The sequence below is a fragment of the Anoplolepis gracilipes genome, chromosome 5, assembly GCF_047496725.1.
Source record: "Anoplolepis gracilipes chromosome 5, ASM4749672v1, whole genome shotgun sequence".
Taxonomy (NCBI): domain Eukaryota; kingdom Metazoa; phylum Arthropoda; class Insecta; order Hymenoptera; family Formicidae; genus Anoplolepis; species Anoplolepis gracilipes.
Window position 1 is genome coordinate 14,565,966 of NC_132974.1, and position 19,631 is coordinate 14,585,596.

At 26.7% G+C, this 19,631-nt stretch overlaps 1 protein-coding gene across 2 annotated transcripts; it reads left to right on the plus strand.

Moving 5' to 3' along the window:
• The first annotated feature begins 819 nt into the window (after positions 1-819).
• LOC140665642 (insulin-degrading enzyme-like) lies at positions 820-15,557 on the plus strand. 2 transcript variants are annotated; one of them, XM_072891970.1, is made up of 14 exons: positions 820-951; positions 2,830-3,044; positions 3,512-4,024; positions 5,118-5,329; positions 5,611-5,865; positions 6,580-6,984; positions 7,871-7,980; positions 8,080-8,224; positions 8,590-8,700; positions 8,768-8,897; positions 9,323-9,517; positions 12,557-12,834; positions 14,445-14,657; positions 15,348-15,557. In XM_072891970.1, exons 2-14 carry the CDS (start codon positions 2,885-2,887, stop codon positions 15,378-15,380), a joined length of 2,760 nt encoding a protein of 919 aa, XP_072748071.1. In that variant the 5' UTR covers positions 820-951; positions 2,830-2,884; the 3' UTR covers positions 15,381-15,557. The 2 variants fall into 2 exon arrangements, with proteins under 2 accessions (XP_072748071.1, XP_072748073.1); XM_072891972.1 differs by having other exon boundaries at positions 869-951; positions 2,845-3,044.
• Positions 15,558-19,631: the final 4,074 nt, after the last annotated feature.

Consider the following 19,631-nt stretch of genomic DNA (forward strand, 5'->3'; position numbering starts at 1 on the left):
GTTGTAAGTCGTAAGAAGTTAATCAATCAAAGTTAAATTTAGAAAAGAATAATTGAATCAGATTGATTAATTACGATTACGACTTTATTGCGTAGGTAGCGAGGCACAATTGTTGCCCAACATTGATGCTCAAAAAGAATTTCTTTTTTAAACTAAACACCAACTAATAACCGAAATAGGAACCAACCATATGTGTGTTTCTTTTCACTTTCTTTTTAATTATTATCTTTCAATCCATTTATATTTTAATATTTTCGCATTGTTCCATTCGCCTTATTCCGTATAGTTGTGCTTATACTTTATATTTTAAACGAGTAGACAAAACATTGCTTCTGAGCATCAATACTAACAAGCAACGATTAGGGAACAAGGATCTCCTTAGGGAAATGTGAAAAGTGGAAAATTTCGGTCAAGACTACACATATCTGTTGCCCTGACAGAAAAAAACTAAACTAGACATCTCGAACAATTCTGGGATAAATAAATAGAAACAAACTATAGATATATAAAACTCGAAGGCATCGAAGGTGTATACATATATCGTTTTCTTATCCACTTTTTCCTTTCCATAATACGTCTTTTTATTGAGAACAAGCTATATATTGAATAGAACAATATATATATGGAAAAACAAGTGTACATATATATATATATATATATATATTTTTTTTTTTTTTTTCAATATAACAAAGAAAGAGAATGTCGAATCATTTATTCTTCTTAATAAAAAGATGTACTTTGGAAAGGGAAAAGTGGACAGGAAAACCCTTAAACTCTCGCTTCTCTCTCCCTCTTACCGATGCCTAACTTAACATGTATTATAGCAAAATATATAGTTAGATATATTAAGTATACTATACATATATCTCTCTTTGTGTGTATGAAGCAAACAGATGCAAGGTCTCTTGCCGTCTTTCCTTAGTCATCTATCGTATGTTCCTTTGGATCAAGGTGAGTCAATTATTTTATATTGCTATTTTGTATTTGACAAATTTATTTGCCGTTGAAAAATATAATTCGCTTACAACTATTTTGTCTCAATAAAATTGGTGTTTTTTTTTATGTATATAGTGTAATAGGTGAGTTATTAACTCTAATATAGGTTTATTTATATTTTCATAACTTGATGAAAAGTGATGTAAAGTACACAAATCTCTAAAGCGTTAAAGCGGGGAATAATTTTTATTATTTGTGCAGAAATACACGTACACACATACGAGATTTTTTTTCGGATTACTAATGCGTTTGATGAGAAGGGAAAATATTCGAAACAACGTTGCATATTACATACTTTGTTTTTACTTGAATAAATATTCCTCAAATATTTCTCTACGAAGCAAACGGATAGTTACGGAAAGGAGCAAGGAGCGTGCACAGAGATTATACATGTTATCGAAGCATTTAATTGATTTTTTATTACTCGGGCATTTTAAGATGTATATCTAGTAGCAAGACGAGAATCTTTTAGAATCTTTATGCTTTCCTAAATCTATATAATGTAGAAAAGTTATAGGGATAATGCAGAAATATATTTTATTGCAAGATTTCAATATTACAAATTTTTGCATAGCATTACTTTAACATTTTTTTATAGAATTATTGCGTATAGTGACGTTGAAAGATTATATTTATGAAAAGATTATATATATAGCAATATTTATATTTTTATATTTAAGGTGCCTGTATAATAATGCAACGTTGCAAACTATAAAGTATAAGTAAACAAGTAGTATATTTTCAATTTCAACAACTGTAACAACCACTTTCTTTCTAGCTTTCTTTGCTTGCTATTCTATTTTTTGCCATTCGTTTCCATCCACAAACTATACTTTTACATTTGCCATATAATTACGCATACGTGAAATGGTAGTAATTTTGTATATATTATTATATATTTAAAATAAAATAATCATGCATATACAACGACATTTTTATGTCACGTATAAACGAACACAGGTCGCATGCAAAGTAATAGGAGAGCAGGTAAGAATAAGACAAGAGGAAAAGTGGAGACGTTTTTAGGAAGAAGACGGAATCTTAATTGTATTTTGGATTTTTGGGATCCTCCTTGTGAAAAAATGAAATTTGTAGCGAGGATAAAACGGAAGAATCTAACCGCAGGGTCCGCTTTTCGAAATTTCGAAATCGAGGTTTATTATAAGTAGCGTGGAGAAAACCACGGAGAAAAAAATTAGTATATTTAATAAAAAATATAATTAAATAAAGGGCAATCAAGAGCAAACGCAGGTTAACGGCGTGTGAGAAAATATAATTAAACATTTATATATATATATATATATATATATATGATAATTAATGTAATGTAACAAATGTTCAGATGACATATAATTAGATTTTTAAATTTACATTATCTTATAAAATTCGAATCTCTGTGTACATAGATAAAAGGTCTTTATACAACTTTTTCTCTTTTTTGTTTTTGATTTGTCAAATTATTAATTATATTGTGCAATAGCGAATAAATATGAAAGAATTTTATGTGTTTTTAATGTGCATTTAATACCTATACATATAATTATATATCTTATTGAAACTAATAGAATGGTAAACTTTTAATTGCCTTGCATTCATTTTATTTATATATACATATATATCTGTATACACGAGACAATTCTAGGAATAAATTATCGGGCCAGAATAGATTTTAAATTTCCTTAGATATAGATATTGATTTGCCATGTAGTACGACCGTCGTTTATATGTTTGTCATTTACAATCGTATATGTGTAAATAAATATGAGAGGTGACAAAACAAGACCTTGACATTAAAGTCTTTGTGTTCTCTTTTCAACTCTCTTTTAAAATAAGATTTCTGAATTCGAGTTCGAGTTCGAGTTGGCAGTATAGCACGAGTATAACGATCATGATGGCTAACGGTGTGAAAAAGCGATACGATTATATAAGAAAGTCGGAAAATGACGATAGATCCTATAGGGGATTAATACTGGCTAATGAAATGAAGGTGCTTTTAATAAACGATCCAACGACTGAGAAAGCCGCTGCTGCATTGGATCTTAATATCGGTAATTTTTATTATATATTTTATTCTTCTGTTTTGCATATAGGATAATTTCGAAAACTTGGCTATATAAGGTAGTAAGTCATCTTTTTAACGTTTTCCCATTACGGCCATATTGAATTATGAAATTTAAAAAAAGTGAGAAATCATAAATTTTGGAAAAAAAAGAAAATAAATTAGTTATTACCTATTCTTCATGTACCATTCGTATCATTCGTATTCGATGAAACGCCGATTGATTAAATATATCGAAAGAATTGTCATTTATTTCTTTCTAATATAAATATTTAAACAATATTTATTATATATAGTTAATGTTTTATAACATTGTTAATGTTATATTAATTATAATGTTATATGTCACAATATATTGATCAATACATATATACGTTGTTTTCATATATAATCAACATTTGTTAATTTTATTAGTATAGTTACTAAAGTAATAAAAAAAAGTATATGTTTCTGCAGGTTCCATGTATGATCCGAATAATCTACCAGGATTAACATACTTCTTGCAACATGTATTATATTTGTCGGAGGAGAAAAACACCCCGAAGGAAATGTTTAAAAACTACGTGTCGCGGAATAAAGGGACGGCGTACGCTGAAACGACAGCAGATCACACCAACTATCACTTTGATATAGCCGTAACCAAGTTCAAAGATGCTTTGGACTTGTTTGCTCAATTATTCAAAAAATCGATCGTCTTCAATCCAGATATGATCAAATCAGAATTACGCCATATGAAGGCTAATTATTTCATGAATGCAGAAAAGGATAAATGTGGATTGACTCAATTGTTTAAATGGACAATAGAAAACCGCAATCATAGTGAGATTTCGAAATTGGGGATCAGTTTTTCAAATGCACCAAAATTACTAAATATGCCCAAACAAATATTGTTTATTACACAAGAGATGCAGAAGTTCTATACCCGTTATTATTCCCCTCATCGTATGTCACTGTGTGTTCTTAGCAAAGGTATGTATATCCAATTGTGCGTGCATGTTTTGACCTGCCTGAATTATATACCAAAAGTATGTCTATTTTTTTATTATTATATTATTATTTATTTTATATTATTTTAAAAGTACCTAACTAACATTATTAAATACGTACTTGCAAAGATTTTTTATTAAGAGATTGTATTTAATATTTTACCAAAGCTAAATTTTTACTTAACTTAAGAAGAAAGAAATAAATACGTTATAGGTATATATTAATAATATAAAAACATTAGTTAAAAAAAAACCTTAGTTTTTCTTTTTTTTTCTTTTTCTTTTAGTCAAAGTCTAAATTAATCTATATCTAGGATTGACTAGTCAATGTCCGATATGTTTTTTTTTACTTTCTAACTTTAACCTGTCATGCTACTAGTAACTCCTATAGGATTGACTATGACTATAAAAACACACCACTAAAGCCAAAACACAAAACTATTTCAATCTTTGACCAATGTGCTTGATTTTTATCCCGCAACATTGACTAATCAATAGAAGCGCTTGCGTTTTGGACTTTGACCATACACACACACACACACAAAATTTGATAATTTATACTTTCCATAAATGTGTATAAAAAATTCGAAATATATGAGATTATTTGTACATACGCAAATATAAAAGCAATTATGCCATTATTAAAATTTACCTATAAATATAAGTTTAATTATTTCAATTAATTTTCGATAAACATTTTCGAAAGACAATTATTGAAAGATTAATAAATATCTTACAATTAATAATTTATATACATTTAATAATTATTATCAAATATTATTGTCAATACATATATAAAATTATTATTTGCTGATGATGATTTTGCCTAACACTGCTAATTTAAAATCGATTTTTTAGCATCCGAGCAAATCTATGTTATTTTTTTAGTTTTAATCGCTTTTATGAGTTAAAAGTAATTTTACAGTAATTTTAGAAAATTTCCTATTCAAATTAAAATATTATTTTAGTAATTTATTTTAAGTAATATCTTTTTTTTTGTATATTGGTTACGTTGTGTTTAATATAATATTTATTTTAATAATTTTAATGAATATGTTAATATTTTTTTTATTTAGAAAATTTAGATGAACTTGAAAAATTGGTAGTAAATCTCTTCTTTCAACCATTTCAAAAAGTAAAATTGGATCGAGTTTTTTCATTATCGATTGTATCTGAACTGGAATGTTTGTCTGTATACAAAATATGCGGTTTTCATAATGACATAATTTGCAAAAGATTATATGTTATATTTCCTGCAGTTGAGTTATTTAATCATCCTAAAAATGTGGTAAGAAAACTTTAGCTTCGACATTTTTTACATCAGTATTATATATACATATAAATACATACATACATACATACATACATACATATATATATATATATATATATATATATATATATATATATATATATATATATTATTGTTACACACAATATGTGATAAACATAATATTTAATTTAATATTTAATTAATTAATACATTTTTAATTTCATAAAACGATAATGTCGTTCGAGGTTTATATATTTTATCTTATTATACCGTGGCTTCTCCTAATAATAATGTAGGTTGAGCGTTTTCTCACCTACTTGTTCGAATATGACAGCAAAGGATCATTAATATCAGTTTTAAAAGCTGAAGGTTGGGGTTATCACATCAAGGCAAGATTCCTTTGCGCTCCTGATTATGTCAACTTTTTTATGGTTACTATCGATCTAACTGACGAAGGTCTTGAACATATCGATGATATCATGACACTGTTCATTCAATATGCTAAAATATTGAAGGAAGCCGACAGCAATGAGCTTCGGAGGATACATAATGTAAGTAATGAAATATAATTTCATGTTTGATATCTATTATAAAATATTATAATATATTAACATTGAGAGATGATTTCTTATGAATAAATGTGAATAACGTAAAATAAAAAATATGTAGATGCACATTTATCGATTGTTTGTGTATTTTTGTGTATGAGAAATAGTTTTAGATTTTAAAAATTAAAATAAAAATATGTTCGTTTGTTTTATATTTAAAATACAAGGACATGATTTAGGATATAAGTATGGTTCTTTATAATAATTTTCAAACAGTCATAATTTAAACAATTTCTAATGAAATAATAATAATAATAATTTATATTATTACAATAAGTGTACTTACTATACATGTTGCGTGGTGCATTAAAAAAGAAACGATATATCGCAACATAGATCATGTAAAGAAATTTTAAAATTGTACATACGTATGTACATACATGACAAAAGTGTGTGTGTGTGTGTGTGTGTCTTACTCGTCAATAGATGCAAACAAATAATACATAATATGACGCAATCAAATAGATACGAACAATTAAAATTTTAAATTATTTTACTGCGTAAAACTATAATAATTAGTTGCGAGAAAAAACCTGTTTTATTTTTTACTCACCTTTTTTTATAAACATTGTATTGCTTGTACTTATCTAAACGATATTTTTAATATATACATTATATAATATAATGTATAATATAAACAAGATATTTTATTTGCAGGAATATAAAGAAATTATGGAATTAAAATTTCGTTTTAAAGAGAAGGAATCCTCTCTTAAATACGTAAAGACCATTTCCCGTTACAACATAATGTTATTACCGTATCATCAGGATATGAAAAATGTTTTGCGCTCAGATATTCCTATCAACCACACGCGATATATTATTGAAAGCGTAATGAACGGTTTCTTATCACCATTACGTATGAGAATTTACATAATCGCGCCAAAGTACATAAATGATACAGACGAGTTTGAACCTTTGTATCTCTTTAGATACAAAAAAGAAATGGTATCAAGGCAAACATGTGCCAATTGGTGGAATAACGCATGTGCGAAATTGAATTTACCCGCCTGCAACGAATTTATACCGACAATAACTAACTTAAAACCATGCGAAGATAATGTAATAACAGAAATGCTTATATAAAATTTTCTTTATAATATTAATCATTAAGCACTGATATAACAAAATTTTCATAAAATTTACGTAAAATATGTGATAATGTATAATAGTTATCGCAATACTGTTACGGGTGTGTGTGTGTGTGTGTGTGTGTGTGTGTGTGTGTGTGTGTGTGTGTGTGTGTGTGTGTCGCGAAATATAAATATATATATATATATATATATATATTATTTTTAATATTTAATTGGATAACAATATAGCTCGCACTAGTGCTTACGGGTTAATTTTTATAGAGTATTGTCAAAATTGTAATTCGAAATAAGTTTTTGTGCAAAAATAAGTACAAAATATAAAATAATATTTTTCAAATGAGTCTGCTTTCAAGAAAATCTACTTTTAGAAAATTCGAAAAATAATGAACTCAAAAAGTAATATTATATTTGCTTCTGTTTGTTAATTCTACGTAAGCAAGATCAAATCAATAAATTGCTGAATGAACGTCTGCGCGTATATTTAATATAGCTCATTATTATTAGATTACTTTTAATTATTTTTATTAAAAGAATAACTATTCTTTTAATCTTACTTTATCATTATTTAAATTATACTATGATATGTCACGCATAATTTTCATTAAGAATTATTCAAGTTTATAAAAAAGAGAGATAGTAGATATCTATAATATATTATCCGTGATTTTTAAAATCCATTTAAAAACTAGAAATAAAGTCACGCACGCGCGAAAAGAAAATTTATTTTACATTATATTCAACTTGTTTTTGCACAAAAATATAATTTCTTTCGTTTATGATTGTATTATATATGATTTTGGCCACGCCTCATATTTGCGCATGATATATGAAATTTTTATATGAAATTTTTATAGGCAGAAAAATTTCCTACGGTTATCTGGGACACACAATTGGTAAGAGTTTGGCATAAAAAAGATGATGTGTTTAACGAACCGAAGACTATCATGATCTTCCATTTCATCTGGTATGCAGACAATAATACAAATTTGAATAAATTCTATTCAACTCTTGTATATGTATATGTAATGTGGTTAATGTTTACCGTGGAAATTTATATTTCTAGTCCACCCGCTCATGCGAACCCTGTCAATGCCAATCTCACTCTTATGTTTATTCAGCTTATTAACAATTCTCTCAAAGAGTATTTATACCCTGCTGCTTTAGTTGATTTGCAATGGGAACTTTGCATTACTGTCTCCGGAATACTAGTGAGTCATATAATAACAATATAACGACAATATTAATGAATTTTAAGATATATCGGACAAAGTTGGTCAAACGAATTTTTAGTTAAAATTAATTATGATTAATAACATACATGTATGCGAACGTGCGTGTGTGTATGCATAAAACAATTGAATAAATATAGAGCGATGTATTAAATATTAAATAATTAAATAAATATATATAGATAATAGTCTCGTTCGTCATTTGTTATTTCGAATTGTTAGTTTGACCCATTTTGTCTTTACCTGAAATACAGGTAATCTTTTCAACAATATTCAAATATTGTACCTATAAATTAAGAATTATTTAAAATTAATTATGTATGTTTAAATCATTATTTTCTTAGCTTAAAATAAATGGTTTTGATGACAAGCAATATTTACTGTTGGAAAAAATCGTCGACCGAATGATAAACTTTAAATTAAGTCCGAAGAATTTTGAAATTTATAAACAAAATGTACGTACGTAATGTGATACAAACTTTTCGTTGAATTGCGATTGTACTTACTTGGAATGGTTTGCAGCATAAACAGCTTTGTAAAATGCAACTTGAGCAGTTCAAAAAGGACCAGCCATATCGACAAGCACTGCGTTATCTTTCATTCGATCTAAATAATTATTCGTGGCAAAAAGATCGAATATTGGAAAGTACATGTAAGCATATGATATATGTAGATAATAGATAAAATGATATGTTATAATATGTTATAATTTATGATATACATATTAACATATTATTTGTGATATAAAAATTGTGTCTGTCGTCTGCGCGTGCGATAAATTTTTTTTTTTTAAACTGTTTCTTTTTCTAATTATTTTTATATTTATATATATTAATAATTAAATATATATACAATTAAAATTGAATGATAAACTATTGGTATATGTGATAATATAATTAAATTCTTTTTTTTTGAAAGTATAGTTAAAAATCTGCATGTATTATATATTTTATATGCATGTACATATATATATATATATATATATATATATATATATATATATATAAACAATATACATAGGTGCACGCGGGTGCGTGTATACACGCGACTAAAAGTTTTTCCTATAATGTTACACAGATATTACTTTCGAAGAAGTTCAACAGTTTATATCAAACTTATTCGAGTCGACATTTGTGGAATGCTTGATACATGGTAACATGACAAGGGCAGAAGCTTTAAATATAGCTCATCTAATTGAGAACAAATTGCCACATGTCATTCCGTTGACGCTAATACATTTAGAAGGGTCTTATGATATAGGAGGGAAAGATTGTAAGTAAATACATTAATTTACAATTATAATTGAATAATTATAACATCAGTTGCAAATAAATTTTAATTTTTTTGTTGTCTCACTGTTTCATTACTATAACAAACATTGTAGAAACCTAGAAAAAAAATTAAGTTTATACATAATAAAATATAAATATATACATATAATTATATTATTATAGGATGTCCTGGTAAAGGTGGACAATCTCTCGTGGGTATGTAGAGCAGGTAAAATTAACCCCATAAGTTCCTGTAAAATTTTTCTCTATAATGCATTTCTATCGAGATATTTGTCTCTAAAGTTTAAATTTGAAAATTATTTTCCTTAAATAACCTTTTATATTACTTTGTAGATCTTACTAATGTATAACAAGTTTTTTTTGACAATTACATTGTGTATTACAATTTATTTAAAAAAAAACGAATTTAGCCAAATTAAAAAAATGTTCGAAATGAATTCTACCGACTCAACGCATTCCCGTGCACGACGAATTGATGACTGCTGTACATACCTGCCATATAATATCGCAGGATTATTTCTTATTTGTTCACGATCATAAAAAATTTTTTTCAAGTAATTGTTCTCTCTTTAATATACAATGTAATTTTATATTATTTTGAAAATCATTATTCAATTATTACGAATAAAAATTTACTTTCTATCGATCGAATGCGTTTTTCTCGAAAAGAGTTAGTTTTAACAAAATGAAGCAAGAATATCTTTTTCTTAAAGAAAGATGTGAAGAATCTAAAAATTAATCTATAATTTAAAAATAAAAAAGCCCACCGGCTTTAAAGTTTTGCAAGTTCAAAGACTTACAGGGGATCCCATTCTGGCTCTCCGAGATGATATTAAAAAATTTATCACACTATTTTAAAGATTTTCACTTAATAATAAACAAAGTTTCTATACATTATTAAGATCTACAAAGTAATATAAAATTTATTTAAGAAAAATGATTGTCAAATTTAAACTTTAGAGACAAATATCTCGGTAGAAAAGCATTATAGAAAAAAATTTTATAGGAACTTATGGGGTTATTTTTATCTGTTCTACATATAAATGCCCATGAGAGATTGCCCACCTTTACCAAGACACCCTGTATATTTATTATATCTATACAGGGTGTCTGTTTATAAATGTCCGAGCAAATATTTAAAGTCGCAAATGTTTAAAGTTTCAAAAAAATTTAATAAGTAAAGTGTCGACTTTGAGTTTGCTACAAAGTGCACGTAAACATTTTATTTTACTCGTTTCCCTTTCGATTACTAAAAATTATTTATTTTTTTTTTTTTAATAGAAGTATCCGAATTTTTTAATATACATAAATCGATTTCTCGCAACTTTCTGCATAAAAAGTTGTAAGGGTATGATAGCAAAAAATTGAATAAAGAGAATTTACGAGATATTTTATACTTTAACTTGATATAATTTGTCTATATAATTGCTTGCAAATTCATATTTATTCTTTAATACAATTACATGTTTTCTTTACCAATTGATTCCTCTCATTATATTCTGTGAATATTCAGGCAAGATAATCGAAAAACAATACTTTACGCGATATTTTATAGTTTATATCAAGTTAAAGTTATTTAAATTTCTCGTAAATTATTCAATTCGTGGCTATCATAGTCTTATAACATTTTATACAGAATATTGCGAGAAATCGATTTATAAAAAAATTAGAGTTGTTCGATTTAAAAAATTAAAGATGATTTTTTTTATAACTCAAAAAAGTCATGAGTAAAAAAAAATTTTTTTACATCCAATTTGTAGCAGATTCAAAGCCGTGCAAATTTCCCTCATTAAATTTTCTTGCAATTTTAACAACTGACATTTATGGATAAATACTCCGTATATGTTTTCGTTGTTTTGTATAATCTCTCTCTCTCTCTCTCTCTCTCTGTATATATGTATAGAAAAAAAATAAAGTAAGACGAATAAATAATAAAGTGTATAGAAAAATAATTTCAGCATCTTTTTTTTTTTTTTTTTTTTTTTTAAGTGAAATCAAAAAAAGAATAGCTCATATACAATTGTATAGATAAAGAGTACGGCGAAGCTATTATTGGTAACACCATGGCTTTCCACTTCTCTTTTAGTCGATTTCTTAATTAATTTTATGATAAAATTAATGATAATTACAAATAGATAATTGCAAACATAAATTTCGGACTATAATTTTTTATCGTTCCAAAGAAAATACATTCCAAACTGATTTTCGGATTTGAAACCTCTTTGGAGCCAATTTTCTTTCAAATAATAAAAGTTATTACACTTATTGTTAAACTGAAACTTATGTATTTACATATGTCTATCCGTAATTATTTTCGATTTAATCACAAAATTAATTTAGAAATCGGCTAAAGAAAAATTGAGGAACATTTTGACTTCACACACACATCGTATATATATATATATATATATAGAAAGAAAGCATATGGACATATTACATATACATATATATATATGTATATATATATATTTGATTATATAAGAATGTTTTTCTGGGAAATATTTATTAGTTTCTTTTGTAGAACTTTTAGAACTACATAAATAAAGGAAGAAAAATTAATTAGAATAGATAAACCGAAATATTTCAAACTTTAATTATGACAATTATTTGAAAATCAATGACTATAGTATGATATGATAGAGTATATTTGTTGAGCTATATTACGCACGCGCGCGCGCACACACACACACATATATACACATATATATACAAAACTATGTATATATGTATGCGTATAGTTTAAACAAATACTTTGCTTATTATATGCTAATCATTGATTTTCAGATAATTGTCATAATTAAAGTCGTGTCTCTAAAATTTCAATAATTCTGCTTTGAAACATTTATTTGATATCTTTATTTAAATATTTTATTTTCTCATTCTCTCTTTCTTTTCTTTCTTTTTCTCCCCTAATAAGATTTTTGTCCACAGAAATAAAATATTATGAAATATAGCTATTACTTTAATTAATATTGTCTATTTGATGCAATTTAATTTATGGGTTATGATATTCATTTAGATTTTGTAAGGCAAAAAAAAATCAAGTTTTATACGAGTTCGTGTACACAATTTTTTTGCCAAGTAAATGAGCGATCCATTCAATCAGAGGTACTGTTAGATCTCGCACAACAAATAATTAATCAATCTTGTTATAATACTTTAAAAATTAGAGAAAGGGGCGATATAGCCTATACTGGTATATACAGAACAAATAGAATACAAGGTTTGACAATCCTCGTTCAAGGATGGCAAATATGTGGGACGATTCGAATTAATATATTCATGGATTCTGTGGTGGTAAATATTAATTTTATATTTTCTTAGTATCATATGTGATGCCTAAATATATCTAATTGATCTTATGATATAAAATTCTGAGAAACTAAGTCGAAAACGTGTACAATTGGATTTCTTTTTAACACAAGAATATTATTCTTGATAAAATTTTGACATGAAATCTCGAAAATAATTAATACTATCTTATGTTATTGTTAAGTTTAGGCAATTGTTAATGTTACGACATAAACTATACCGTATACTGAATAATAAAACTGAAATTATTGAATAGAATTATTTGTAAAGATAATCGTATTGTTTTCCTAAATAAAAAATATTGTATTTATAATTCAGTATATACAGGTATTAAATCAAAATGATTGAATCATGCATTTATCAAATATAGCATAGTATCATTTAAAGTTATTTAAAATAAAGAAATATAATCAAAAAAATTTGACGATATATATAATAGTGTATAAAGAATACAGGGTAAAAATTCCGAAAAGAGGACCCAATGTTCCTTCGACATATGTTGTCAAGGTTACTATTCTGAGTATTGACTTTACTGTAGAAGGTTTTAGCGTCAAGTTTCAGTTATTATATGTATTTCAGTTATATAGTATTGTATCTTATCATATCGTACATTATATATATATATATATATATATATATATATATATATATATATATATTAATATTGAAAACCCATGTGCAACTGTATAATTATCCAAGAGAATACGGGAAAATGATTATTCGTGGCTATAAGATAAAAGTTATAAATAAAAAACACTTTCTCAATATGTTTTTTTTTGGACATGAATTGAATTTAGATTTTATATTGAAACTTCCAGGCAGTACTGTCAGCAAGTTTTGTTTTATTTATTATTTATGTAGGAGAGCTTCACTTAATTGTACAATACATACTTAGAAAGTACATGCTGGAAAAGAACGTTCATCAGATGGGGGTGCACAGAGGGACGGAGTTTCGCCCCGTCTTCCGTGTCCTTCCACGTAAATAAAAATAACAAAATTTGAGAGTATGGAAACTACTAAGGTTGACAGTACTGCGTCCTGTCTAATCTGCTAAGAATAAATTCATACACACAGATATTTTCAATATTCAAAACACACAAACAATTCAATAATAACACAAAAAAATCAATAGATAAATGAAAGAAGAATTTTATTGAACATTTGACAAATGTAATGGATATATTGAGTTTATTATATTGAAAAACATCAATCCGTTCATTGCGTACTCACACTTACATATCTTTTTTTAACAATTTAGGCTTTATACGAGTAAGAGTTTGTTTTTTTTTTTTTATTTTTTTTTTTAAACAGAGAATATGTGTTATTTGTCTTCTTATATAACCATAAATAATCATTGTGCCGTAGCGAAATGTATAATATTTGAAACTTATTTTTTGTTTATAACTTTTCAATAAACAATAACAAATGACGCTTAAACTTTTAGGAGAATGCTCAGGACAAGACCTTGACTATACATATATCAAGGTCAAGATCATTGGGGCTAAGTCTCGTTTTCGGGATTTTTAACAAGAAAAACAAACTATATGTTATTTTTATGAAAGTATCGTTCGTAATATTATAAAATTACATTTCAGAATAGTATAGTTAATATGTCTGAAAAGAGTTTCCAGAAGAGTAAAGCTTTATTGACTACGTCTTATTATAATAAAAAATCAAAAACATTGAATGAGCTATCTAGTGTTTTCTGGGATGAGATTTTGAATCAACAATACATCTTCGATCGACTCGATGCCAAAGCAAATTACTTAGATGCAATTACAAAATATGATTTATCTGATTTTGTCAAGGTAACTCATTTACTTTATATAAGTTTTTCTTACATGTATCTACTGTGTATTAAATAATCTTATTATTATTGAAGAAAGAATGATTTTTCTCTCTTGTTTTTTTATGCAAAAGTAAATATAAAAAAATGCAATCCAAATTTTTCTAGTATTAGACCTATTGTTAGTATTTCAAGAAAATGAGAAATAAAGATTAAAAGATTAGTAATAATATATCTAATTGTAAATACATCACATTTTAATCACGTATTGGTTTAAAAAATTTTTTTAATCATACAACTTTGCCGTATATTATTAATGTATGATACCGCGATACCAATTATCAAAATGTGAATAAAAAGTACAGTATGTATATAGTCCCTATATATAAAAAATTTAGTTATAAACTGCAATTATTTTTATTTTTTTATTTATTGTTATTACTTCTAAAAAAATATGTGATCAATTTTAAGAATTTCAATATGTTTAGAAAACAAATATAATATTATACATATATACGAAAAGACTCAACGACACCCATATACACATGCGAGAAATTATTTCTTATTAAAAAATTTTAACGCTTTTTTCACAATAAAATTTTTGTGCTAAACACACTAGAACGTTTAAGCTGTGTTAACAGTTTTTTGATTATTGTGTTTCAAATGCAAGGTATGATATTATAATATATAATTTTATATATAATTTTTTTAGAAACTTATAGATGACAAAACTTCTGAAGTATAAGTAATATATGTGACATCCGTTATTATTCAATCGTTAGAAGACGACAAATTTTATATTCAATACAGAAGAATCTATTATGAAAATCAATAATGTCTCGCTGTTCTAAGGAAATTTATATATGGAAATTATATCTAATACCAGGATATAAATACTATTGACCAAAAGACACTTCACAAGGTTATATGGATACAACTATTAATTTAAATTAATTAAAAGAGAAAGAATAATTAAAATTAATATATTACTTTTTAATATTTGTTGCATTTAATTTGTTTTATTATAATTAGTTATTATGATTTAAATTATGTACTATTATGTATTATTTTCGAAATTTGGCAAATTAAATTAGTATTTATTAAATTAACATGAATAATTTCTTTGTTTTCTGTAAAATTTTATATTATTATTTTATATTAATGTTTTAAACATATTTTGAGTTGTTAATCAGAAGAATTGCACATTTTTTAAATAATTTTATTTTATGTAATTACTGTAATTCCATTCATCAGTTGACTCATTTAATTCATCTATTTGTCGTTTTCAATTTACAATTTTAAGAGCAGAACGTTTGATATATTAATTTCGGGAAAAGAAACTTTATTAATTACTGTTAATTAATGTCGATTATGCAGTTGACATACTCATACGCGATTAATAATATGTGTCTTTTAATATCCTCGAAAGTTCAATTTTTATTAATAAAATATTTTACTCAAATATGAGCAATGTACTTCACGAGCAGTAATGTATCTTAAAACGCTCGAAAATTCGCTTTTGAATGATTAGGAAAACATGTTTCGCAAAGAAGGTATCGCTAAAATCCGCGGGAAGAACGATACCTTCTTTGCGAAATATGTTCTCCTAATCATTCAAAAGCAAATTTTCGAGCGTTTTAAGATACATTACTGCTCGTGAAGTACATTGCTCATATTTGAGTAAAATATTTTATTAATAAAAATTGAACTTTCGAGGATATTAGAAGACACATATTACTAATCGCACAGGCCACCCCAAACCACCCCAAACCACCCCATTTTTAATCATATTCAAACGCTCTACGAGCCTCGAGCAACGACTAATTGTAAGTTCTTTCCGCTCCGGGCCATCTTATCGGCCACCCGAACGAACCGACGAAACCGCGCCAACCGTGATCCATTCGCGGATCCATACCCGAATCGATACGCGCCGGCATAGATCGATCGGTCGGGGCGCCCCCCCCCCCCCCCCCGAAGTCGCGCAACCCCGCGGCCCGCGACCCGCGACACCGATGGCCGTCAGCGCGCCCCGTTAACGAACCACGATCAGCGATACACACGACACTTGTAGTAAATTATAGGCATTTATAATAAATTAATTTAACACACAAACTACCGCTCTTGTCTCGAAACCAACCCTGTGATCCTGATTGCCCGCTATTCGCGCTCGTGAAGACGCGCTCGCAAGAACACGTTACAATATTGTGTTATATTTTAATATAAAAATAAATGTAAATTTCATAGTTTGACATAGTTTTTTTGTGAAAATTTAACGAAAATAGAATGTTAATGTAATATATTAATAGTAATGTAACATATTAATCTTTTGGCGCTTATTTTAAGGAAAGATATTATAAAAATAAGTAAAATATTCTTATAATAAAATGAGAACATAATTTTTTCGGTCTAAGTATAAAGTATATTTACATGTATATTAACCTCTGTCGGCAGATCATTAAAGATTTGTATCTTTAAAACTATTTTAAAACTTAAATATATGTATATGTATATAGTTGAAATAAATATTTCACGTATATCTTATATAAAATTAGAATAAATATCATATTTTTATTTTAAAAGTATTACTCCTTTTCCTTCAATTTTTATATACAAGTAGATAATAAATAATCTATAATTGACAATAAATAATCTATTTTAACAAAAGATTCAAAATAATAGAGTAAAAATTTAACAGAAAATTTTATCTTAAAATATAATACGTACAAAAAGAACGTATAAAAAATTCTTCTATGATTTTTAAAATTGACTCAGAATTCACTAGAATGCACGTATATCTTGCCGTCTGAGGGTTAAAGCAACGAATTTATCTACAATCTACATTTCTATCTATCAAAATCTCTACATAAATCCGTTGCTTTTAAATAAAAACTTTTTTTCGCTCACCGACACTGATGCATAACAGTGGAGTTGTCGACATTAAAGCTACGTTGTCTGTAACATACAAAATAAAATCCAAATTATAGCAGCGATTTTAAATAATTAATATTAAAGAATTTATTATTATACTTAATAAATTTATATTCGATGCGTACAATAATAAGCAGATATATATATAAATATGGAATAATTTTGTAAATTAAAAAGAAAAATTTGTAAAAATCTTTATCTCTGAGTTTTTCTTGATTAAATCATTCAAATAAATGAATCGAATTCATTCGTATAAACGATTAATAATAATTAATATACAAATAATGTTTACTTTAGGGTTGCTCCGCCGATGCAGGATGCCTCTCCTAGGCCTTCTCCTCCTCCTCTCAGCTTGTCAGGGAAGTAAGAATCTATTGCTTTATACGCGCGATATACTCTTTTTAATTTGTTTAAACCGCACAAAAATAAAATCGAAGCCGAGACGAATGTCAAAGAATAGCGCGCTATATGTCATTAAGGTCGAATATTATTATGTTATTTTGGAGTCATTTAGACGTACTTTAACACGTTAAGATTCATCGTAATATTATTACATATTATTTGTATTATTATTACGTAATATCGTCGCGAGAAATGTGTACGGCGCGCTCGACCTCAAAGCGACCGAACGCGAGACGCACATGCCGGCGCCGGAGTAACACACGTGCGCACACTACGCCCGCCGAAGTCGCAATGAATGACTCATCGTTGTCACGAGTTACGTACGCCGTGGTCTCCCCTCTCTTACTATGGAATGCGTGACGTCAAAGACAAGGTCGAGTATGCTCATTCTTTCTCTCTTTCTCCTCGCGCCAGACAATACAAATACGCACTATACTACTTGATACAATTTAACGCGTTGAAAAATGTACAATCAAATAATTCTAAAATACATGTAAAATTTCTTAACTAAAATGATATTATTATTTGATTTAATGCGATATATTTAAAATACATGAAAGGCGATTAGGAAATATGTAAAATACTTCAACAAAAGCAATCTTATGACTTACTATATGACTATTATAACTGCACGATTTATTTATTATATTCGTTGAAAATTATATCAATGATGTGTGTGTGTGTGTGTGTGGACAATTATTTGTAAAAGCGATAGAAATTTATATTATAGATACACACATATATTTATAGACGTATAATAATTAAATATAAATTATTAATGAAAAATATGTACAAATTTACTGCCTGTACTTATTACATTTACTAAATATGTATAACTCTCTATAATTATAGAAATTTGTCATATTATATTAAATAAATGTTTTCTCATTCATCGTAATTATTTAATTATTCATTTATATGTTTGTTTTTTTCTATCAGAAAAAGAAAAAGAAAGAGAGAAAAGAACAGATATTCTATCACTAAAAATTAATGTATTAAATACAATTTATTAATATTTTAATATTTGTTTATTATAAAAAAATTTTTTATTAGATGTACCTGTTTTTATTATAGCTTATACTATTTAATTTATTCGATGAAAATATGAATTTTTATTAATAAAATATTTTACATAAATATCGGCAATGTACTTCACGAGCAGTAATGTATCTTAAAACGCTCGAAAATTCGCTTCTGAATGATTAGGAAAACATGTTTCGCAAAGAAAGTATCGCTAAAATCCGCGGGAAGAACGATACCTTCTTTGCGAAATATGTTCTCCTAATAACTCAGAAGCGAATTTTCGAGCATTTTAAAATACATTGCTGCTCGTGAAGTACATTGCCCATATTTATGTAAAATATTTTATTAATAAAAATTCATATTTTCATCGATTAAATTAAATAGAATAAGCTATAAAAAAAACAGGCAGATCTTATAAAAAACTTTTTTATAATAAACAAATATTAAAATATTAATAAATTGTATTTAATACATTAATTTTTAGTGATAGAATAAAGTGATAGAATATCTGTTCTTTTCGTTCTTTCTTTTTCTTTTTCTGATAGAAAAAAACAAACATATAAATGAATAATTAAATAATTACGATGAATGAGAAAACATTTATTTAATATAATATGACAAATTTCTATAATTATAGAGAGTT